General features: G+C 37.3%; 1 protein-coding gene across 1 annotated transcript; it reads right to left on the bottom strand.

Moving 5' to 3' along the window:
- Window positions 1-5: 5 nt before the first annotated feature.
- LOC141430666 (large subunit GTPase 1 homolog) lies at window positions 6-18,629 on the bottom strand. The gene is made up of 10 exons (XM_074091478.1): window positions 18,413-18,629; window positions 13,714-13,937; window positions 12,530-12,748; window positions 11,817-11,937; window positions 10,560-11,075; window positions 8,627-8,779; window positions 6,621-6,759; window positions 5,303-5,493; window positions 4,511-4,599; window positions 6-1,981 (listed from the first exon to the last, which is right to left on the bottom strand). The coding sequence occupies exons 1-10, from the start codon at window positions 18,506-18,508 to the stop codon at window positions 1,858-1,860; spliced, it is 1,872 nt and encodes a 623-aa protein (XP_073947579.1). The 5' UTR covers window positions 18,509-18,629; the 3' UTR covers window positions 6-1,857.
- Window positions 18,630-18,831: the final 202 nt, after the last annotated feature.

Consider the following 18,831-nt stretch of genomic DNA (forward strand, 5'->3'; position numbering starts at 1 on the left):
GTATACCTATTTCAAATGTTTAATACCATTTATTTCTTCCTTAACAAACTGTTATGATTATGACACATACATAGTTAAACACAGGACGTGATCATATAGTTTACAAGCCATAAAACTTTATAGACATCTATAATTAAATATAACCGATGTCACAACCCGTGAAATTATGTTGTGGTTTACAAAAATAGATGGCAGAGTTACATCTTCTATTTCAACAACATTTTTCATCTTGTTGTAATATACACATTAAAAAGAATATAACAATATTTTTAGTATAGTAGTATAGTAGAAAACGAGGGCGCCAATTTCTTCACAACTGTCACTGCTTGATACTGCTGCTGCTGTCACTGCTTGATATGGCAACAATTCCGTAATTTAAATTTTTAGTTCCTTTTTCTACTGTTTTATGTCATTCTTTAAGAACTAACCACCGTTGGTTGATTGAATAAAAGTGTCGTGTCTGTCTGGCTAGATTAAGACATTATTTTGTTTTATTTTTTACTAGAGTTTACCCGCGGCTTCACACGCGTAAACTATTCGATCTGGTACAACTGAAGTTCCGGAATTTTTTTAAATTCCCCTGGGAATTCCCTAAATTTATATCGTGGTCTTCATTGAGGTTGTGTTAAGAAGAACTGTCCAAAATTTCAAGACTCTAAGCCCAGCGGTTGAAATTTCAAGATTTTATCCCTATCCCGTGGGAATATCAGGATAAAAATTAGCCTATATGTTATTCCAGACGGTCAGCTACCCACATACCAAAATTAATGACTCTAAGCCCAGTGGTTGTTATTTCGAGATTTTATCCCTATCCCGTGGGAATAACGGGATAAAAAGTAGCCTATGTGTTATTCCAGATGTCCAGCTATCTACATACCAAATTTCATCCAAATCCGTCCAGCCCAACAACACACACACACGCACACGCGCACGAGCACGCACACGCACACGAGCACGCACACACACACACACACATGGCCGGGCCGATGGATACCGGAAGACGCAGCGTGGGTAGGCCCTCCACAAGGTAGCCTGATGACCTAAGCTGCTGAAGGTCCCAGGAGTCCGTTGGATGCGAGCAGCTCAGAAGCATTCGGTGTGGCGTTCTTTGAGGGAAGCATATGTCCAACAGTAGACGTCTTTCTCTGGATGATGAGATGCAGGAAGACCCTAATGGTGATTTTCCACCGGCGAGGCGAGACGATAATTGAAATTTGTATGCATTCTCGCGCGCCCGCCGCGAGCCGCCGCGGGCGCTGCCATAAAAATTTCAATTCTCGTCTCGCCTCGTCTCGTCTCACCTCGCCGGTGGAAAACCACCTTAACACAGATAACAATGTGTGTGCACTCGGTAGTTTGTCATCATTGTTGAACAAAGGCGTTCCCCTTAGAACGCCATAATGAAACAACCTGGCCCTATACTACGAAGTGCAAAATCCGAACTTCGTATCTTGCCGTCCCGCTGACGCTATGGTATTTAATACGAGAGTGAAAGAGATGGTACGATATGAACTTCGATTTTCGAGCCCCCCTGCCACCTGCAACCACCGGTTTGCCTGTGACTCTCGCGAAGTCATCACTCCACCTTGGGAGACTTGGGTCCAGTTGTATAACGAAGTAGTTACGAGTAAATAATTAGGGTTTTTGTATGGAAACTCACTAATACTATTTGCTTGTACATTATTATACAATTGGGTCCTGCTAGCTCTGCGTCTTTCGGCACGTGGTCGCTGGTTGCCACTCGAGAATCTTATTCCCCCAGCCGTTAGTCCTTTGAGCGATGCAGCTTGCCCCTTGCCAGTTCATCTTACATATTAGTCTTGAATCTAGACAGTTGCTCTAATAACTTGATTTAACCTAGTGCTCGTCTAAATGCGCATAGACTCGTCTCAGCTTCTCCCTCTTGTTTTTGTTGGCATGTTTCTTCTCTAGCTTCCAAGGTTTGGTGACCATGTGCTCTGCTGATTGGGCTCCGACGATACTGTGGAAAAAACTTGATGATCAGCAGGGGCGGAGTAACCTAGGGCATCAAGCCCCCCCCCCCCCGGGGGGCTTACAGATCCGGGGGAAGGGGGCTCAAAATGTATACAAGTTCTCTTGTTCAAGTCCTGAACAAGGCAAAAAATGTGCTTGGTTCTTACATAAACCTCTAAGCCTAGGAGGCCTCAATCAGCTATGCCGCCCTAGGCCCCGAACTAGTCTGCCTCTGATGATAAGGTGTGTTTTGAAAACAGATGGACAAATTTGCATGGAATTTGGTACGTAGATAGCTTAACTTGGGCTTAGCGTATTGCTAAAAAAAAAAAATATAACGTATAAAAGTTGTAGGTACAGTCAAGTGCAAAAATAAGTATCTATTCGAACCACTCAAAAAGATGTTACTACGGCCTTATTTGAGTCTGTGGTACTTACTTTTGAAACTGAATAAGTTCATATTTTTACACTTGACTGTAAATCATTTCTTACGCCTTTCCAACTGATTTGAAACGTAGGATTCGTGACACAAAAGGATTTAACCTTTACATGCCATTTCAAAAGTAGGATTCTCTTTAGCTTCTTCAGCAGGCCAACCACTCAAATTATCTGTGTTCCCGCGCGTTAAATCGCTAAATATAAATAAATAAGGTAGACTATTACACCCTAGAGTATTCTAAGCAAATTAGCACATCCGTATTCACTTCTAGGCCAATTTTCACGATCGTTAACCCCCATCGTAAAGTCAAACTTTGCAACAGCTGGCTAGTATCCAGAGGCCATATTGTTTAATGCATTCGCAATTACAATCGCGTGAACCATCTTACTTCTACTGATATTTTAATGATTGACAGAAAGAAGTGGTAATTACTTGCGACGGTTCAAGTCTAAAGCTCAATACGTTTTATTTTTAAGCCTTTTCGTTTTGAGTAGTATGCGGTCCATCCTCAAACTAAAATATTTTGGTCAAAGTAGACGGCAAGCAAATAACCCGTTTATATATCCGTGCCCGTCTATATTTTAGTATCACTGCTTGTAATAAAAATATAAATAGGTTTTTTTTAAAACCAGCCAGCTTTTTACTGACTTCTTCTTGTTGACTGTACCTATCAAGGCTCGGAACCGGTTTATAAAATAGCGGTAACTACGGTTTATTTCGGTTTAACTCCGAAATTTCATAAGAACGCGAACGTTTTTAAGCACTTAACTATAACCTAAATAAACCGGTTTATTCGACGAGTGAAAGCTGGCCGGCCGGCGGCGGGCGGCGACGTTTATCCTGCGCCGGAATAAACCGGTTTTTATTGTTCTAAACCGGTTAATCTGACAAGAATTTTATGAAATTATTTCCCTTAAAAACCGGTTCAAAAATAACGGAAAAGGTTTTGCGCCAAGTACATGATAACGGTTTGGAAATTTAACCGGTATCCGAGCCTTAGCACCTATCTTTTCACCCAAGCTGAATATCTGTCCCAAGGGACAATGGGCAAATTGTTTGGGCACTGTCCCCATCCACCAATAGAAACGAAACATGTCTCATTTAATAGATCTTGGCATCCTGATGATTTTTTACTATGACGAGGATCGCCCTATGTATGGGGTTTTAGTTTTAGTTTTACCTATTATTCCTGTAACTTTCAATGAAATGAGCAGAAAACCCATACATAAGGTGATCCTCGTCATAGTAAAAAACCGGCCAAGAGCGTGTCGGACACGCCCAAAATATGGTTCCGTAGCCATTACGAAAAAATTAAGTAATATTTTTCTAAGGATTACGTATTTTATACGGAATCTTCCAAGTTTAGGTATATTTTAAACCTTAGGCTGCTATTAACTCATAAACTACTAATAATTCTCAAGCAAACTTAGCCGTTATAGTTTTCCTTGAATGTTTGATATACTTACTACCATCCTGAATTTTTTCAAATTTTTCCACCCACCGGTTTAGATTTTAGAGGGGGGGACGCTCAATTTTAATGAAAATTTGCAATTTAAAGTTGAATATTTCGCAAAAAAATCAATGAATCGAAAAATTGTCTTAGCAAACCCCTAATGGTTTTAAAATACCTATCCAACGATATCCCACACTAAAGGGTTGGATCAGAAAAAAAAATCACCCCCACTTTAAGTCTATGGGAGGTTAACCCTAAATAAAATTTTATTTTAATTTTTTATTGTATCATTTTGTCGGCATAGTTTACATATATATCCGTGCAAAATTACAGCTTTCCAGCATTGATAGTGTCTGAGCAAAGCCGCGGACGGTCGGACAGACAGAAAGACACAGACAGACATACAGACATGGCGAAACTATAAGGGTTCCGTTTTTGCCACTTTGGCTCCGGAACCTTAAAAATCATTAGGTTGCCAAGATCTATTAAATGTGACACATGTTTCGTTTCTATTGGTGGGAGACATTTCTGCCCATGGCCCTTTCAAGTGACACCGATAACAAGTGAATAAAATTGAACTTCCAACATTTGATCTCAATAAACGCACAAACAAACATTGCAAAAAGAATAAAAGCGTTGCTTACCCCATGATAGGTTTCCCTTTAACATGTGCAGAGCTCTTGTTCTTGGCAAAAAATGCCTTATCGATTTCAGCCGACTTGCTCACCCAACCCTGTAAAGAAAAATCAATATAAAAATGAAAATAGTCTTAACTAAAAATACTTAGTTAAATTTAGTCTGCACTAAAACTAATATACGTCTAAACTAAAGTAACCCTAAATCTACTCACTACAACATGTCATATCTACTGCGGTGTGATTTTGTGTGCTTCAAGGATGTCCTTCGGCGGTGGAGAGCCCCCAGTGGTACAGAATCCTTTTTAAACTAATTTAGCTCAATCGAAAGTAAAAAAATAAATTATTCTTAACTAAATCTAATATACATCTTAGCTGAGCTATAAATCTTAAATGTACTTAATCAAAGCTAAAATCTGATTTGTACTTACCAGCAGCGTGAGTTAGATGTTTTCAGATAATACACATCGCAATTATTATACAAACCACTGCCATACATTTAGGCAACCCGGTAAGAATGCAGTTATTCCGGCGCTATGCCACTGATTCTTATTTAATTTACTTCAAATGCTTAAATTAAGTTGACCTAATCTTTGAATTAAAACTACCGTGAGACACTGAAACAATTGTCAAAATAAATACACTAACATATCTCGATTATTTTATAACGAGTGATCCGAGTTTCTACTTTAATTATAAATTAACCTAGTTTAAAGTCAACTTAAACTCAGTACAAACTGAATTAAACTTTAGTCTAAACTAAATTATAGTCTAAACTAAAGCTAACCTAAATATACTCACCACGACATCTCGCCGCTCACGTGGCGTAGGTTTTCTCTTTGTCTCCTTTAGAAGCTCCTCGACAGGCGGCGGTGGAGCCCCCGGGGGCAGAGCGGCCCAGCGAAGGCGCCCGCTCGCCGCGTCCTTCAATAGGAGCCGCGCTGAGCGGGACTGGTCGGGCTGGCCTGCCGCCGTCATGAAGCCTCGGTTAACTGGCAAAGGAATAAAATATTTGTTTCGGGTTTTTCTTTTAAAATTTATGGGTGTATTATGCCTATAATAAAACGAATTATTATTATTCAAATCGAGCGCCCTTCCCCCCCTCTATAATTTACTGTTGGGTGGAAAAATTGAAAAAATTCAGGATGGTAGTAAGTATATCAAATTTACAAGGAAAATTATAACGGCTAAGATTGCTTGAGAATTGTTAGTAGTTTAAAAAAGAGTAAATAGCAGCCTAAGGTATAAAATATACCTAAACTTGGAAGATTCCGAACACAATACGAAATATTAAATATAATGACCCGGATAACTCACGTCTTAAATCGAGTTTAGCTCGACATGTTTCGGGCTAATCCGTAGCCCTTCGTCTTCGGAGCAACGCGACTCAGCGGCTGCTGCAACACGCCGCCGCTCTGCTCGCGCGACTACCCGACGAAACTGACACCGGCACACAACTACCCGCGTTTTCATCATCATTACAACTGTCAAATGTAGGGTAGCACACAACACTAACAACATCGCTCTGTAAAGGTACGTTCACACACACCGATGACCGATGACCGATGACGGGTGAGTTATCCGGGTCATTATATTTAATATGAGTGAGTCTCACGGTAGTTTCATGTTCAAAACAATACGAAATCCTTAGAAAATTATAACTTGATTTCTTCGTAATTGCTACGGAATCTTGGGCGTGTCCGACACGCTCTTGGCCGGTTTTTTTAGCTTATTTTTGATGACACAGGGTACGACGGGATGGCTAGTGATTACGCCAGAGTTATTTTTTGTTTTTGTAAGCATGTAATCAGTCGTAGGACTGTGGACAGATACCTATAAGTTATGTGATCTATGGCGTATAGATAGTGTATTTACTATGTGGCTGAATCTTCAAGTTAGAAACATAGTCGTAGCTTCCACCCTGGTACGTGATTCAGTTTCCTCAACTGTACCTAATCAGGGGGCGGATTAGATTCGAACTTTGCTTACTTTAGCTGACAAGGGGGAGGGCGGGGTTAAAAAACTACTAAGGCGTGGCTCGATTTTTTATAACGTTAAACTATCACGCTGTCGTGTATCTTGATAAACATTTAATAATCAGTGTTTCCAAAGTACTTACAAGCATGTGCAGTGAGTATTTGTTTGTAATCCAACTCGTTGGCATCGTCTTGTGGGAGCAGCAAGCCGTATTTTTCTTCGAATACGTGTTTACCGACCAGTTGGCAGAGGCGAGCCATCGCGGCATCGTGGGCTCGCATCTATGTAGAGAAAAATTAAATATACTTGTAAAAAAGAAGAAAATATTTATTCATGTCATTACAAAAAAAAAATACAAGCAGAAAATAATACACACAATTACAATAAGCACAACCATTTTTAATAAACACTTCCAATAACAAATTATAAATTATTTGTAAGAAAAGAAAACGATTGAAAATTATAACAGTTGCTAAATTAAATCCCAGCCTAGGAATTTAAGAAAAAATCGGTAGAAGGAATTTGATCTTCACGAACAATTGGCTGTTTGGATTGACTTATCGTATTCAAAACGTTCAATTAAAAAAATAAAAATACTATACATACAGTAACGGAATTTCATACAATTTCAGGGTTTTTTTTTATTTGTGAGGTTTCGGAACGTTCCATCCTTTTCCCAAAATACCCTTTCCCAAAACACCCGTTCCAAAATAACAGTTACCTCAATCGACCATATGTCAAAAGACCCGTTTCTCATAGCGTCCGTATACCAAAAGACCCGTTTCTCGTAGCATCCGTATGCCAAAAGATCTGTTTCTCATTACACCCGTATTCCCAAAAGACCCGTTTCTCATAGCGTCCGTATACCAAAAGACCCGTTTCTCGTAGCATCCGTATGCCAAAAGATCTGTTTCTCATTACACCCGTATTCCCAAAAGACCCGTTTCTCATAGCGTCCGTATACCAAAAGACCCGTTTCTCGTAGCATCCGTATGCCAAAAGATCTGTTTCTCATTACACCCGTATTCCCAAAAGACCCGTTTCTCATAGCGTCCGTATACCAAAAGACCCGTTTCTCGTAGCATCCGTATGCCAAAAGATCTGTTTCTCATTACACCCATATTCCCAAAAGACCCGCTTCATAGCGTCCGTATACCATAAGATAAGACCCGTTTCTCGTAGCATCCATATGCCATAAGATCCGTTTCTCATTTTCCGTATTGTAAAGAGGTTTCACAAATCAGGGTGTCAAAAAAACCCTGACTTTTCCCTGACTTTCCCTGACCACATTTCTAAATATCCCTGACCAATCATGTACATTTAAAAGCAGGTTAAATGTTTTTTTTTACTGCCCGAGATACTTAGGTAGACCCGATGATGGCAACTCGCTGCACACCAAAAAAACAAACTTAGGGATCTTTAAAAAACGAGCCTATCAGTCTCTCAAAGGACCGACAACGCACCTGTGATACCCCTCGTGTTGACAGGTGTCCATGGGCGGCGGTGATTGCTTACCATCAGGTGACCCGCATGCTCGTTTTCCCCCTCTTAAATATATAAAAAAACACTCGTTGACTGTTTTTATGGTGCCAATATCAATATTACTAATATATTATTTTAAATTTATTAATAAAAAAAAATACACATCATAGAAACAAAATAGGTTACTAATATATTAGTTAATTATGACCGAAAATGTATTTGTCATAATTAAGATCACTCCAAACCTGAAAAAAATGCTTCACAATGTGAAAGTCAGTTCTTCCCTGACTTTTTGGATTTCTAGCAAATTTCCCTCATTTTCCCTGACTCTCCACTTTGAGCTTTCCTGACTTTTCCCTGCCTGACTTTCCAGAAAGTGGACACCCTGTAAATACACATACGAGTACCTACGCATTAACAACGGGTGTTTTGGGAAACGGATATCAAGACAAACGTATGTTTTGGGAGAAGCACATTTTGAGTAACACTTATATCGGGAAACGGATTATTTAGGAAAAGGTAGTGACGGGAACGGATGTTTTGGGCACGGATGTTTTGAGAAACGGACAGAACGTTCCGAAACCATTTGGCATTCTATAAGGAAGAACTTCCGTAACCCTAAGTATTTAAATAGATTGTATCCTAACTGCGATAGATGTGTGTTACCTGGTCAATGGGCAGCACGGCAGTGAGCAGCAGGTCCGGCGCGACTGCGTATGCCGGCAGCACCAGTCCCGGACAGTCCAGCAGCTCCAGCCCAGAGTCCAGCACTAGGGACTGGATATGCCGCGTATGCCCTGGCATTGAACTCACGCTCACCTAAAGACAGTGAACTGGTTACGGAACATTCAAAAGACAGCGGCGTTAGAAAAGTCAGATTTACCCCCTGTTTCACCATTCCTTGATCAATTTTATGTGACAGATATCTGTGATGCCGTCTCTGTTTGTTTTGTCCGAATAGAAGGAGACAGCATCACTTTTATCTGTCAAATTAAATTTATCGATTAGTGGTGAAACAGGCCTTTAAATTTGTTGAATGGAATGTGTTGTCACACTCTTTTATTAAATTTATGAAAACGATACGTTCTGATCCGACACATCACCACACGTAAAAAAGGAGTGTGTAAAGGAGGCTTAAGTGGCCGAGGGACAAATCTAGTTAATCAAGTTGGATATCTGACTCTCGATATTTCATAATTATGTAAGGTAAAACTACGGGTCGTCAGTGTCCCAAAAAATATCATTTATAGTTTTGTCATTAGCAGTAAAGGTGACAGCAGGGTGACATTCACGTGACGACCAGATGGCCTAGTGGTTAGAGAACCTGCCTACGAAGCTTGAGGTCCCGGGTTCGATTCCCGTGTCGGGGCAGATATTTGTATGAAAAATACGAATGTTTGTTCTCGGGTCATGGGTGTTTTCTATGTATTTAAGTATGTATCTATCTATATAATTATATTTATCCGTTGCTTAGTACCCATAACACAAGCTTTGCTAAGCTTACTTTGGGACTAGGTCAATTGGTGTGAATTGTTCCGTGATATTTATTTATTTATTTATTTATTTATTCATTGGGCATTAGCGCCTCGAGCACTCGGACGTTTACCTTATTGTAATCAGGAAGCGGACTACAGTAGTAGGTAGTGAATAATGTTTTGCTATCGCATTTTCTTGGAGGAGTTCGTTTTTATCTTGCTTTCTCAATTTGCTCCAGTTAACTTCAGTAAGGTAGTTACGAGTACTATGGCAACAGATTATTCACTAATGGCTACTTGCTGGAAACACATAAATCTCGAGTTAGCGTTAAGCTCAGTTTAGTAGTGTCAAAATGTATGGAACTGTCAAGCTTAAGCCAGGCTTAACTACTAAATATAGATTATTTTTTTCCTGCAAGACGGCCTTAATCTGTAATTACTAGAGAATACGAATATTCGGCATAATTGATTCCTTTACGTAAACGATACAAGTCTGAACTTCTTTACGCAAAGCGCGCGGATGGAAGCCTTACCCTCCCGCCCGCTACCCCCGCTGTACTTATCATGTTGTTATTGCATCATCTAGTAAAGAGTAAACCTTCAACACGTGCGTTTATTTTGGGAATTACTTATTTCAAAAGTCTATTTTAATGAGTTTCTTTTAACATATCATAAAGCCTCGCTGTACCTCATAAAAATAACACATTTAAGACCAACTCATACATGGCTCAATACAGTAAAAAGTTTGAGTACCACTTTGCCGAACATTCGGTGATTTAGCCGAATATTCGGCCGAATACGAATAATCAGTAAACCTACCGAATATGCCGAATACCGAATATAAAACGAATATTCTGCCCATCCTTAGTAATTACGTCAGATGTCAGGGACAGGACGCAACTGAAGGACCAATATTAGATGGTCAAAGGCAGCTGTAAAAATTTGGGGCTGGGATTCAATTTTCAACTTTAAAATCTTTATCATGAATTCATTATTGATCACTGTCTGAGTCATCAAATCAAAATCAAATTCTAACTTGAGATATGATGTTACAGGATAAAAGGTGTGATTTAGGTAAGTGACCAAATTAATGATAGAGAAATGCCACATAATATCGTAATTACCTTCTTGACTTGCATAAGAACGTTGACAGTACTTGATTTCCCTACATTGGGATAACCGATCATCCCCACAGTAACTCTAGGCGGATTCTTCAGATTGCTTAACTTCTGGTTTTTAAGGACTTCCAACAATCTATTTCTATCAAAGATCTCATGAGAATTATCCACATTATCAACATCTTCAATTTTTTCTGATTTCTTTACATCATTTTCATTTTCTAATATTATTGGTTTACCCAGTCTTAAATTTTCTAGGACAGCATCTAATGTATCTTGGATTTTATTTAATCTGTCAGCAGTGTTAGAAACAGCAGTGTCCAGATCTTTGATTTGTCGCTTGAATAGTTCTATATCCTCTTCTGTGCTTTGTAAAGCTTCTTTTTGATCTACTTCTTCTTCTGAATCAGCTGATTCTGTGTCCGAATCGATTTTATTTTGTTTTATTGTATCACTCTCTTCCGATATTTTTCTTTCCTTATTTGTTTCTTTAGCAGCCGAGAAAAATATTATGGGAACATTCTGAAACGAAATTTATTTAGTGAGATTCCATTTTTGCGTGAAGCTTTGCACATTTTAAATCATCCATCTATATAAATAAAAAATAATCGTTAAATGTGTTGCTATGCGCCAAACACGGGAATGACTGGACCGATTTCGCTAATTCTTTTTTGTTGTGTTTTTTATGAAAGAAAATTTGTAAAAGCCGCAGCCAACAGCTACTTTTTAAATAGATTTGTATTTTTAAAGAATAGCAATTATTTCCTTTAAGAAATAAACATTTTTTACCGCCCAAGGCCCAACACATTAAATTAAATAGAGTATCTATGCAATAGAATTCAATACAATACGATGAAATCTTTATTGTACACCACAAATAGTTTATTTATTTTGTATGATATTGAATTTTAAATCCATATAATAATATAAATGTGAAAGTGTGTGTTTGTGTGTTTGTATATATGTTTCTCCGTCTTTCACGTCGAAATGGAGCGACGGATCAACGTGATTTTTGGCATATAGATAGTTTATGGCCAGAGAGTGAGATAGGCTACTTTTTATCCCGGAAAAATGCAGTTCCCGAGGGAGCAGCGCGCGATAACCGAATTCCACGCGGGCGAAGCCGCGGGCAAAAGCTAGTTTTTAAATAAATCCTGTTTTTCTTTAAATGAAATAGAAATAGAAAACGTTTATTCGCATTTCGCAAATAAGTGTATATTCCCAAGAAATATTTGATCACATAAAAAAAAATAAGGTACTTACCTCTTTGCTAAAGTACTCTGCCCAAGTTTTCCGTTCATATTCAGTGGTCAGATCGGCCTTGTTCAATAACAGTATACATTTACAATTTTGTTCTGCAGCATACTTTTCAAGATCAGTGCACCTGTAAATAAAAGTAATATAAAAATATTTTAAAGTATTTGACTAAACTGTAGTCACTTCATAAGGCTTCATGATGCCAAGTGGCAGGAAAGATAGTCAGCATCAAAAGTAGTCTAGTATTTTACTCTATCGTTGCTATGCGCTAATACATTGCAGGTGGTAGGACCTTGTGCAAGGTCCGCCCGGAGTGCTACCACCATCTTGCTCGCTAAGCCGCGAAGGCGAATCCTGCCGTGAAGCAGCAGTGCTTGCACTGTTGTGTTTCGGCGTGGAGAGTAAGACAGCCGGTGAAATTACTGGCACTTGAGGTATCCCATCTTAGGCCTCTAGGTTGACAATGCATCTGCAATACCCCTGGTGTTGCAGACGTTTATGGGCGGTGGTGATCTCTTACCATCAGGAGACCCACTTGCTCGTTTGCCATCCAGTCAAATAAAAAATAAAAAAACATGTGTCAAACTTGTATGGTGTTAAGCATGTTAAGTATGTGGCTGTGAAACAAAGTACGAAAGTATGCAGCTAGTACTTTTGATGCTGAACCTATGTTGGAGACACCAGGGTATACATCTTAAGATTAAAGAAACAAACAATACCTAAACAGCAGAGGATTCCTAGCATCCAGCAGTATCAGCACAACATCAGACTTCTCCAGGGTCCGCCATAGCTGCCTCCACAGCTCGAGGTTCCGTTCGTACGGGGTCACCGCAGCACCCAGCTTGGCTTGCAACTCGTTAAGGTGGCGACGCCACTCCAAGAAGGCATCCCGCTCGCGCTGCAGCTGCTCTTCCGCTGTCTCACCTTCCCATGTGGGTCTGGAATTTGTCAGACATATTTGCCATGGGATCTAGACTGTGATTCCTTTGAGCACCTATAGATGTTTCAGTCCATGATCGTGACAGATGGTAAGTGTCGAAATAAACCAGCCCAATAGAAAAAGAAAGAGTACACTTTTTTGTGAAAATGCCCGTACCTCAAAGGTTACAAATGCTACTATACATACATTATAAATGCGATAGTATGTGTGTCTTTGATGTGTGTATGTTTGTCCGTCTTTCAAGTCGAAACGGTCCCGACGGTCGACGTGATTTTGGACATACAGAGTTTATGGGCTAGAGAATGCACGCGATAACCGAATTCCACGCGGGCGAATCCGTGGGCAAAAGCTAGTTCCACATAATTGTCACTTTTTTGTATGAGAAAGTTATGAATTATGTTAATATGTAGCCATGTAGCACTTGTAATTTTAATGGCACAGAGACCAGGGCCCAGTTTCTTGAATCATTTTAGTCTAATAATATTAGTGTTTTGTCTTATAAATTGTATGAGAAAGAGAAAATGAGACAAAACACTAATATTATTAGACTAAAACGATTCGAGAAACTGGGCGCAGGAGCTCATTAAAGGTAATAAATAAATTAAATGAATGAAATTACTTTTTAACTTTTCAGTGCCAGCCCGGCATTGAGTGAGGCCTTATGCCTACACATTTATGTAGAAAGACTTAAATTTAGAGATTTATGACAAACCACTGTGTTATTTCTAAAAACTAGGAACCGAAATTCTTATTTCTGAAATTAACTTTGTCAATATTAGAAACACCAAAAAGAATAAGTTTTTTTAAAAATTAAATTTGAATGCAAGTTTTTTACTACAAGTCAATCTGATCACTAGAAGTAAATAAAATTTGACTTTCAAGATTTTAGCCTTACCAAACATACAAACAAACAATGAAAGTTAAATAAAGGCTTCTAAAATTTTAGAAAGCTAGCAATCCCACCTTCTCGGAACTGTCAGTGGCTCACTAAAGTCAGGCTGTGACGTTGCAATCTCAACTTCACTCGGCACAGACTTCACATATCTCAAGTTCATCTTCTCTGCAGTAAACTCTCGCTGCGCTAACTCTGCCGTTGACAAGAACTCCTGGAGTGACGACTCTGCAGTCACAGATTGAAGGTTTAACCGACCCCAATCGTAGCCATCGTTAATCTCCGTTGTGTGTAACTGAAAATGTATGTAAATGTACAGGTTATACAGGTTATAGGCAAAAGTGAGCTGTTTTTCGCAACTCAATAACTCTTTGCGTCTAGTTTGGGCGATCAGCCGTAGGTAGGTAGGTATACATATAGGTATTTGTAAGACATCTGAGGAATTATGTCTGTAACACTGCTTTACTTTTCGAACAGACATAACAGCTAACAACAATGCTTTTTTTTAAGTGCACCTGTGTGATTATGCTAGCCTCATTGGAAGACTCGATGTCATGATGACAAAAATGCTTAAAATTCAAAATGGCTTGAGTTTTTTTACTATCAAATCAAGTGTGACTTGGTGTATTTTTACCCGACTGTGAAGAAGGAGGGTTATGTGTTTGACCTGTATGTATGTATGTCTATTCCTGTGTCCTCTCATAACTACTCAACGGCTGAACCGATTTTGATAAATAAAACGTCATTCATCTTGATGACGCGAGTGACACTGGGTAGGTACATCACGTCTAAAAGTATGTATACAAAAAAAATTTGAAAAATATGTAGCCACACATTTTTCATAAATATGTATCTATTACTGACACCAAAAATTTGTATTCATTAAAACTGTTTCAGTATTATGTAATCACAAATGCTTCAGAAAGTTGCATACTTAAATAAATTCCATTTAAATGTATCCACCTCGTAGGCAAAAATAAGTATACATGAATGGGTTCCATATACATATAACCATACCAATTTGGCAAATATTTGTATACGCCGTTTGATTCATAAATATGTATCCAGACTGCAACAACAAACCTTGTCTGACTGGCATAGAATCGTAAGTTGTATATTTAACTGATTGACAATTCACGAAAACAGTGCGGACTTGTCACTGCATACGTCTATCTCACGATTATTCTATGACGCACTTGACAGTCCTTAGATTGAATTGACTTGTAAATATTGAGTATTTCAGTTTAGGGTCATTCTCAGAAAGGTGCACTAAGCATTTTTTTGTTTATTTTTAATTATATTGTTAATTGTTAGTGGTAGAGCCGCACTGTAGCCAGTTCTTGGTTTGCAAGATAGAAAACACTACCTATTTGTAACTTCAGATAGGTTATATATTATAAAAGAAAGTCACTGGCTTCATGGAAGAACTTCATTTTAAAATCAATTACTTACATATACTATACTGTCAAGTGCAAGATCGCCATTCTGTCATCGTCATTCAGAAGCTGTCTTCTATAATTAAATTACAATGATTAAAGATTGCAAATTATAGATGCTTCAGTGGATCTGTCCTCAGTGGATGACCCGAACAACTTGATCGCTTTGGCTTAGTCGATATTAATGACCACTCTGGACGTTTCCAAGTATTTGGTGATCTTGATGGTGTATAAAAAATTAAATATATCAATACCAATTTCATCCAGCTCACTCCAGTCAGTTCATCCCCATTTTCTCCCCTTAAGGGTTGCTTTTGGAGATAAAAACTAAGTACCCTATGTTCAGCCCCTTGACAGTCGAAACCAGTCGGTTTCGACGTGATACCGGAACAGACAGAGTTACTTTCAATTCATCACTCCATAGTATAAACAAAGTCGCTTTTTGTCTGTACGCTTAGATCTTTCAAACTACGCAACGGATTTTGATGCGGTTTTCACAAATAAATAGTGTGATTCACGGTGTCTATGTATACCGTAACCGTGTTGTGCCGGAACGGGTCACCAGTATATAATATTATTTTAATGGAGTATGGATCGTAGTATGTATGTCCCTGCCCGCATGCAGGTTACGAAAGAGACAGACATGTAATCTTAACAAAACAGTAATTCTTCAAAACGAATCAAATATCAAATCGTGTTTACATATTTATGAATCAAACGGCGTATACAATATTTGCCAAATTGGTGTGGTTATATGTATATGAACCCATTCATGTATACTTATTTTGCCTACGAGGTGGATACATTTAAATGGAATTTATTTAAGTATGCAACTTTCTGAAGCATTTTGTGATTACATAATACTGAAAAAGTTTAATGAATACAATTTTTTGGTGTCAGTAATAGATAAATATTTTTGATACAATGTATGACTACATATTTATGCAACCTTGTTTTTGTATACATATTTTTAGACGTGACTGTACATGAAATTCTTAAAAATGAAAATGGCAGGTTTTAAATTATGAGTATTAATTTTTTTTTAGTTCTAACTTATCCAGGTAGGGTATTAAAATGAAAAGATTTAAAAGAGATTTCAAAACTATATAAGAAGTCATGTGATTTAAATTTGATTTAGAAGAATAAATTGGCATATTTTATTAATAACAATATTATTATGTCCATTTCTTTGGTCCTCTCTTCGCTGCAGCCTAAATAGCTGACAGCTATTATGAGGTATCAAATGAAAGCTAATAATTACCTCATTCTAAATATTTATGGGTTATAATAGTTTAATCTACCATTGCACATATAAAGTGTGAAATAAAACCACAAATTTAAAAAATCAAAAAACTCGACTGCCATAAAAAATACTAAAAAGAAGAAAACAAGTCTGGACCCATTCAAATCATGATCAGGTCAAAAATTCTTAGTACCTAATGGGTCCTGACTGTTGAACTTTAAGTTAGCTACTTAACAAAGTTCTAACCACTAGACTTGTTTCTTCTTTTTAGTATTTTTTAAGGCAGTCGGGTTTTTTGATTTTTTAAATTTATTGTTGCTGAGTTTTTTGTTAAAAATTTATTGTTACAGTTTAAAATCATGTGATAAGACAAGTTTCACATAGAAATTTTATTTTCACCTCAGCAGCTCAAACAGGCAGGTTTGCTATGAGAAATCAGTGAGCAAAATCGCATTTTGCTCACTCCGTGAGACAAAGTAACTTTTTAATTATTTTTTTTAAATGCTGAGTACAGTGTTGGGTCTACTCACTGAATTCCAAATATTTGAACTTTACTTTGATCTGTCATTTCACTTCAACTCGAAAAAAGCAAGAGATAGGATCAAATTTGTCGATTACAAACTTAAATTAAATTTTTGGTATTAAAAATATATCGAAATATTTCCAAAATGTAAATTTTCCCGATCTTTTAATAAAGTATGCAACCTCGTTGCACGAAAGCCGCTTCTTGTTTTTTTTTTTATAAAAAAAAAAATCCGTATACTGCCTCTACAGTATAATTATTATTTGTTAAATTGAATGATTTTTTAACAAATCTATTTATGTTTATGTAATAGAAATCTTAATAAAAATCATATTTAAAGGTTTAATTGTTCAACCTTTTCAATTACCCCGAGATGAGGCTTTTTGCAGTATTAAAAAATAAGTGTGACATTAGTACAAGAAGTTAAAATTGCATGTTTTGAGTATGCAATTTGTATTGTAGCTACTGAACTCTTTTATGGTTTTAAATGTAATTATTATATTTGATAATAATCGGATTCTATTTTAAAAAAATGTGTTTGTTTTGTAAACAGGTAGGTATATGTGGTTTTATTCTTATGTTACATTTAAATTATGTTCTCGCTGCTGAGGTGAAAAATTGTATGTGTCACACGAGACCAAAGTTTTTTTGCATCTCGTGTATTTCAATCCCTTGCTGATCTCAGGATTCTAGCCTAGAATCACTCGCTGACGCTCTGATTCAATTATAGAATCCTTCGCTTACTCGGGATTCAAAATCAACACTCGCAACAAAAAACAACTTTGCTCTCTTGTTGCACAAATAACTATTACTTACTTGTTTATTTATTTATTTAGGAGAACCAACAGCTTAGCTTTTTAGTGCAGTAATGACTGACCAATATAAAGTGTTGAAATATTGTACAATTAGATGTATGTGAAATTAGATGCCCAAGTTAAATTAAAGCAAATGACGTCTCATTTCCAAGCCATCTGTTTATATTCTCCAAACATGTGATAAGTGCATCATCAGCAAACAGTTTTTAAAAATTGACAAATTATTACTATGGCTCTTATTATTATGGCTTTTTCTTTCTTATAATAATTAATGATAAAACAAAATAAGTATATAAACAAACAATAACTAAGTATACAAATACAAATAATTTATTTGTCCAACATAGGTAAATTACAGGTTGTTACATTATTATTGTATCACTATATGGCGCCTTGTGGCATACAAATCCATTTGGATGCTTTCATGCAGCATGCCTTATAGTAATGTTAAATTCACTACTGAAAACTAAAATAAAAAAAACCTTCAATCACAGTGTACTATTTTGCACTCGAGTACCTACTGTAGACCCAGAGGACAGTTAGATTTCTATCACAAATCGAACATATTGATGAGTAGGTTAGTTTCCATGACTTACAGTAATTATTTCTCACAAGTTGTTTAATATTTCATTGAAAATTAAATGAAAAGTTCAGTTAACTAATGCAACACATCTTATAAACACACATCTGGCACATCTTATGCTCAACATAAACTTTAAAACACGGAAATAACAAGAAAAATAATCAAGTTACCATTGTGTTGTCTTCGACATGTTTCTTGTGACGATTCTTGGAAAATCTATCTTTGATAAGTGCGCGACCTAAGGTGTCCTTGTTTTTCTTTCCCATCTTCACATATGTTTGACGATGTAACCAGTAAATTTACTGAAAAAACAGTATTTTAAAAATTATTCAAACTGCGGTACAAAACAGTACAGCAATCTACCTCGAACTCGAACTGTCAAAAAAAAACACGTTTGCCTGACATGACAGTGACATTTCACTTGCCAAGCACTTGGCATAAAGTTTAAGGGGAAGTTGGAATTTCGTTCACCGGGTTGCTTAGAAATCTGCTATTTTTTTCCGGTTTACATTACAACACTAGTTTACACTCCGTTCTACGTAAAACAATTTTCAACGTCAATCGATTCTTCAGGTTCCGCTTTATTTAA

The sequence above is a fragment of the Choristoneura fumiferana genome, chromosome 8, assembly GCF_025370935.1.
Source record: "Choristoneura fumiferana chromosome 8, NRCan_CFum_1, whole genome shotgun sequence".
Taxonomy (NCBI): Eukaryota; Metazoa; Arthropoda; class Insecta; order Lepidoptera; family Tortricidae; genus Choristoneura; species Choristoneura fumiferana.